Source organism: Salmo salar, unplaced genomic scaffold (assembly GCF_965601325.2).
Source record: "Salmo salar unplaced genomic scaffold, fSalSal1 ptg000152l, whole genome shotgun sequence".
NCBI lineage: Eukaryota > Metazoa > Chordata > Actinopteri > Salmoniformes > Salmonidae > Salmo > Salmo salar.
In genome coordinates, this window is record NW_027675323.1 from 1,062,501 (window position 1) to 1,068,671 (window position 6,171).

Here is a 6,171-nt window from a genome sequence, read left to right on the forward strand (position 1 = left end):
CTCCTCTGTGCTAACAAACCCTGTGTACCACCCCTCCCCTGTTTAACCTTGAATTTCGTTCAGAAAAACACTTCCACATTTAGCAAAACGAACCAACTCTTTACGGATCTGTTCGGTGGTAATAAACGGAGGCAGATTAGACACCACTACTCTTGTCGAAATCGGCACCAACACAACCCCTCACATAAATCATACTGGTAACTAGCCGGGTAACAAGACTCACCTTTTACATTACCACAACCACCGCCTTGTTCATTCTGGATACAGAGTGTATATGTTCCTCTCCCACCTGTTCACCGACCAGGATCAATAATTCCTCCACACCATTCTCCACAACGCACCTGAAGAGACAGCGTTTCTTCTCCACTCGGTTGAGGACATCAAACTACCCTACTCCCTCCTCAACTCTAACCGATAAACAGCGGAAACCGATAAACAAACCCTCCCACCATGACAAAATACATTTGGAAAATAGGCAAAAGAATAGCTGCACTCTTCACGAACGACAAAACCTCACGTTACCAACTTCTTCTTCTTCTTCTATGGTATAATGGCGGTCCTCAAACCAACGTTAAAGGAGCATGGCGCCTCCTACTGTGCTGGAGTGTGTTCAATCACGGTTTACACCATTTCTAAATCCTCCTACCTAACTCAGTACTTCTGAGAAAATAAAAAAGATCCCTACTAACTTCTAATAGACCCTCCCCCATCCCCCAAATCCCTTCCAAACCCCCATCATACCCAGTCCAACCTCAATGACCCTACACTTCAATCTTTCCCTCTCTTCAACATCCTTACAACAATATAACAACACATGCTCCACCGTTTCATTGACAATACCCTCCAGACACAAACCATTCACATGCTGCCAACCAGATGGAAGGACCAGTTCAATGTACAATGTCCTAAACACAATCGAGTAAACACCACCTCTTCCTTCCTAATCTGACCTTTGAACCTTGGTCCACCGACCTTTCTTTGGAGGGCATATAAATGCCGTCCCTTGTGCTCAGAGTCCCATCTCTTCTGCCACACATCTATCAAAATGTCTCTGATCTCACATTTGTCCTCACCTCTACCCAGTGGAACATTAATATATATTATATCTTGTTTTAAAGTTATTTTAGCTAATTGGTCTACAATTTCATTCCATTCCACACCTGAATGTGCTGGGACCCAGCATAATCTCACTACTAGACCCATTCTCTCAATTCTCCATAATAACATTAATACCTCCAATAGTAGGTCACTCCTAATAGATTTACCAGATGATAAACTATTCAATACAGACAGAGAATCTGAGGATACTATAATTCTAACAGGTTGTTCGTCCTCCACCCACTGGAGGACAACTATTATCACCAACAGTTCAACTGAGTACACTGACAGTTCATCTGTTAGTCTTCTACATATCTGCACATCACATTCAGGAAGGTAAACACCTGCTCCTGTGGGCCCACTATCTGGGCCCTTGGATCCATCTGTGAAAAGAGGTAAAAAAGCATAACAACTTCTACCAATGTAATTGTCAACCAGTTTCCCTTTATCACTGACTTCTGACCCAATCTTTCCTTTTGTCTACCAAGGTTAGATCAACAACAGGATCTGGGAGTAACCATGGAGGAACATCCCCTATCACCACAGAAAAGGGCCAACCTCCAACTCCCTGAAACTACTCTCATCAGCAAGCTTTCCAACTGTCCAACCAAAACCACTGCCTTGTCTACTAGTATATTCCCAACAGTCATCTAGAACAGTAGCAGTGGGATGCTCAACCTCACAGCCTTTCAACCCAATAAGCTAATGACAATTTATTACGTCGTATATCCAAAGGCATCTCACCTGCCTCAACTGGACTATAATATAAATCCATGATATTATGGGATACAAAATGGGAAAAGGGGAAATTATGATAATACTAAAAAACACCCTTCTAACTAACCCTACACTCATTAAAACCCACTACCCCATTCCACTACTTTGACCCTATCTGCTCCTGCACCAGGCCAACTAACCCTACACTCATTAAAACCCACTACCCCATTCCACTACTTTGACCCTATCTGCTCCTGCACCAGGCCAACTAACCCTACACTCATTAAAACCCACTACCCCATTCCACTACTTTGACCCTATCTGCTCCTGCACCAGGCCAACTAACCCTACACTCATTAAAACCCACTACCCCATTCCACTACTTTGACCCTATCTGCTCCTGCACCAGGCCAACTAACCCTACACTCATTAAAACCCACTACCCCCATTCCACTACTTTGACCCTATCTGCTCCTGCACCAGGCCAACTAACCCTACACTCATTAAAAACCCACTACCCCATTCCACTACTTTGACCCTATCTGCTCCTGCACCAGGCCAACTAACCCTACACTCATTAAAACCCACTACCCCATTCCACTACTTTGACCCTATCTGCTCCTGCACCAGGCCAACTAACCCTACACTCATTAAAACCCACTACCCCCATTCCACTACTTTGACCCTATCTGCTCCTGCACCAGGCCAACTAACCCTACACTCATTATAAACCCACTACCCCATTCCACTACTTTGACCCTATCTGCTCCTGCACCAGGCCAACTAACCCTACACTCATTAAAACCCACTACCCCATTCCACTACTTTGACCCTATCTGCTCCTGCACCAGGCCAACTAACCCTCCACTCATTAAAACCCACTACCCCATTCCACTACTTTGACCCTATCTGCTCCTGCACCAAGCCAACGGCCTGGGAGGACGGGACACCACCACTCAACACACCCTGGAACTCTTCTGAAGTCAAATCTAGTATGACCAAATACTTCTCTGCAGCTGCCACCAAAACATATTTTTTTTCAGTGATTTACATTCCATTTCTGCGGTACAGTTGATAACCATTTGCTATGAACACTAAGAAGCCAACCTTACTGAAGCATATATCACTGGTTGGCCCATCCCTCTGTGCTGTCACAGATCTACTACTCACAGGGATCCTCTCAGGACCCCTCAGCCTTGACCCATCCTCCTCTACTTTCTTCACTGCCTCAGCAGTGACAACCTGTTCCCAACAGTGGGGTCAGTGGGATTGGATAGGGGCCCCTCTACCTCTCTCTCTCTCTCTCTCTCTGACTGGAGGAGACAGGTGAAATGGTGTGTCTCCTCTGGTCAACAATACTCACCTTGAAAGACTCCACAGCCTGTTGGAGCTCCTTCAGCTCCTTCTCTCTCTCCTGGAATCTCTGCTGGACCTTCTGCTGACTCATCCCCAGCTGCCTCTGTGGAGAATCACTCTTCAATGAGCTATCAAGCTTTATTAGTCCAGTAGATCAATAGTATAGTAATGTGACATAGGGCCCATAGAGAGGAAGGTCTAAAAAATGGATGGTCCATTTACTAAATGATATTTATTTGTTGCTATGTGAATGATTATAGTTTTTATGGTAGGACTACATGTATCAACAGGTTGAGACTGAACTTTGGACTCATAAAAGGGCATTCAGAATGATAATAGTGTTTGACATTATAAAATGGTGATACATCTGGAGAATCTGGGATGACATATCTATATACTCAAGGTTTGTGTTCATATTTGTTCTGCTGAGGATCCATTTCATTTGAATGATCTCATATTCAAACAGCCTTAGTTCCTACTGTATCTTTAATTCTTTGTTTATCAGACAGTCACCAACAAGTTGTTCTGGTCTTACCTGTTTCTCAGTCATCTCTGCTGCAGCTGACACTGTATCATGGCCTTTATGTTCATCCATTGTACACAGATAACAGATACACTGCTGATCGGTACGACAGTAAACCTCCAGCAGTTTGTCATGATGAGAGCAGATCTTCTCCTGTAGTTGTGCGGTGGCTTTGACCATCTTGTGCCTCTTCAAAGCAGGAGATTCGTAGTGAGATTGGAGGTGAGTCTCACAGTAAGAGGCCAGACACACCAGACAGGACATGAGGGCTTTCTGCTTTCTGGTCCCAGTGCAGACATCACACGCCACATCTCCAGGTCCAGCATAGCACAGAGCAGGAGGGGGAGCAGCCTGGAGTCCTGTCTTCTTCAGTTTCTCCACCACCTCAGCCAATAGGTTACTTTTTGTCAGAATAGGCCTTGGAGTGAAGGTCTGTCTGCACTGTGGACAGCTATAGACCCCTTTCAGAACATCCTGATCCCAGCAGCCCTCAATACAGCTCCTACAGTAACTGTGTCCACAGGGGATGGTGACTGGTTCCTTCAGTAGATCCAGACAGACAGAACAACAGAACTGGTCCTGGTCCAGCAGAACTCCCTGTTGAGCCATTTGGACGGTTGTTCACTCTCACACAGACAGACGACACAGAGACTCAGATCAGTTTCGTTTCCTCAGAAGAGAGTTTGTGAAGGGGGAGGGATTTCCTGGTTCTGCCAGAGGGGTGGGGTTAGAGGGAGGGAGGAAGAGAGAGAGGAACTGCATGCAACAGCAAGAGGGAGACAAATAGTCTTGTTCCTTGGTTAGAGCCCTTAACATGCAATAAATGAAATAATGAATCTTAAAATGTGAGTTATTAGAATATAAAGGGTAACAGTTTCTATGAAGTACATATTATAATTATTTTAATGACCTTTATAATGCCTTATAATACACTTATGTGTTCTAATAAGCAATAAGGCCTGAGGAGGTGTGGTTGGTATATGTAAGGATTGCGGACCTGGTGGCAGTGAAGTCAGACGCAGGAGAGCAGAGATAGGTAATAGCCGGAGCAGTTTAATACAAAACGAACCTACATGGGTACAAAACCCGATGCGCACCAGTAACAGAGTACAAGCACTTACAAACAAACAATTCCACACAAGGACATGGGGGGAACAGAGGGTTAAATACACAACAATTCATGATGGAAATGGAAACCAGATGTGTAAGAAAACAAGACAAAACAAATGGAAAATGAAAAAGTGGATCGACAATGACTAGAAGACCGGTGACGCCGACCGCCGAACAAGGAGAGGAAATGACTTCGGTGGAAGTGGTGACAGTATATGGCTAATATACAGTACCACGGCTAAGTGCTGTTTTTAGGCACGACGCAAAGCGGATTGAGAATTATGTAACACTTTCAAAAATACAATCAAATAAAAATGTTATTGGACACATACACACATTTAGTAGATGTTATTGTGGGTGTAGTGAAATGCTTGTGTTCCTGGTTCCAACAGTGCAGTAGTATCCAACAATACACCCTAATGTAAATGTCACAGGTGTCGTAGGGTTTAGACCAAGACGCAGTGGGTAAATGTACACTCATCTTCTTTTATTAAAGGACAAAGAACAGGCCAGTAAGGCACAAAGCTATGCACAGCAACAATCTGCCACAAAATCCCCATGACAAACAAACTCCTAATTATAGGACCTTCAATCAGAGGCAACGATAACCAGCTGCCTCCAATTGAAGGCCCAACCCCAATTAACTAAACATAGAACTACAATAGACAAGACAGAACATAGAAATACACTAACATAGAACATAGACTAACAAACCCCTGACCACATAAACCAAACACCCCTCTACCTAAATACATAGCCCGAACCACATAAACCAAACACCCCTCTACCTAAATACATAGCCCGAACCACATAAACCAAACACCCCTCTACCTAAATACATAGCCCGAACCACATAAACCAAACACCCCTCTCCCTAAACACATAGCCCGAACCACATAAACCAAACACCCCTCTCCCTAAACACATAGCCCGAACCACATAAACCAAACACCCCTCTACCTAAACACATAGACCGAACCACATAAAACAAACACCCCTCTACCTAAACTCATAGCCCGAACCACATAAACCAAACACCCCTCTACCTAAACACATAGCCCGAACCACATAAACCAAACACCCCTCTACCTAAATACATAGCCCGAACCACATAAACCAAACACCCCTCTACCTAAATACAGAGCCCGAACCACATAAACCAAACACCCCTCTACCTAAATACATAGCCCGGACCACATAAACCAAACACCCCTCTACCTAAATACATAGCCCGGACCACATAAACAAACACCCCTCTACCTAAATACATAGCCCGGACCACATAAAACAAACACCCCTCTACCTAAATACATAGCCCGGACCACATAAACCAAACACCCCTCTACCTAAATACATAGCCCGGACCA

General features: G+C 44.4%; 1 protein-coding gene across 1 annotated transcript in view; it reads right to left on the bottom strand.

The window, feature by feature from the left end:
• The window catches only part of LOC145867008 (E3 ubiquitin/ISG15 ligase TRIM25-like), an 8,519-nt gene extending 4,164 nt beyond the window's left edge, over nt 1-4,355 (bottom strand). Inside the window, exons 1-2 of the mRNA XM_082971053.1 lie at nt 3,707-4,355; nt 3,179-3,274 (exon numbers count right to left, since the gene is read on the bottom strand). Of these exons, the coding sequence (XP_082827179.1) occupies nt 3,179-3,274; nt 3,707-4,303 (693 nt within the window). The 5' untranslated portion in view covers nt 4,304-4,355. The remainder of the gene's footprint in view (nt 1-3,178; nt 3,275-3,706) is intronic.
• Nucleotides 4,356-6,171: the final 1,816 nt, after the last annotated feature.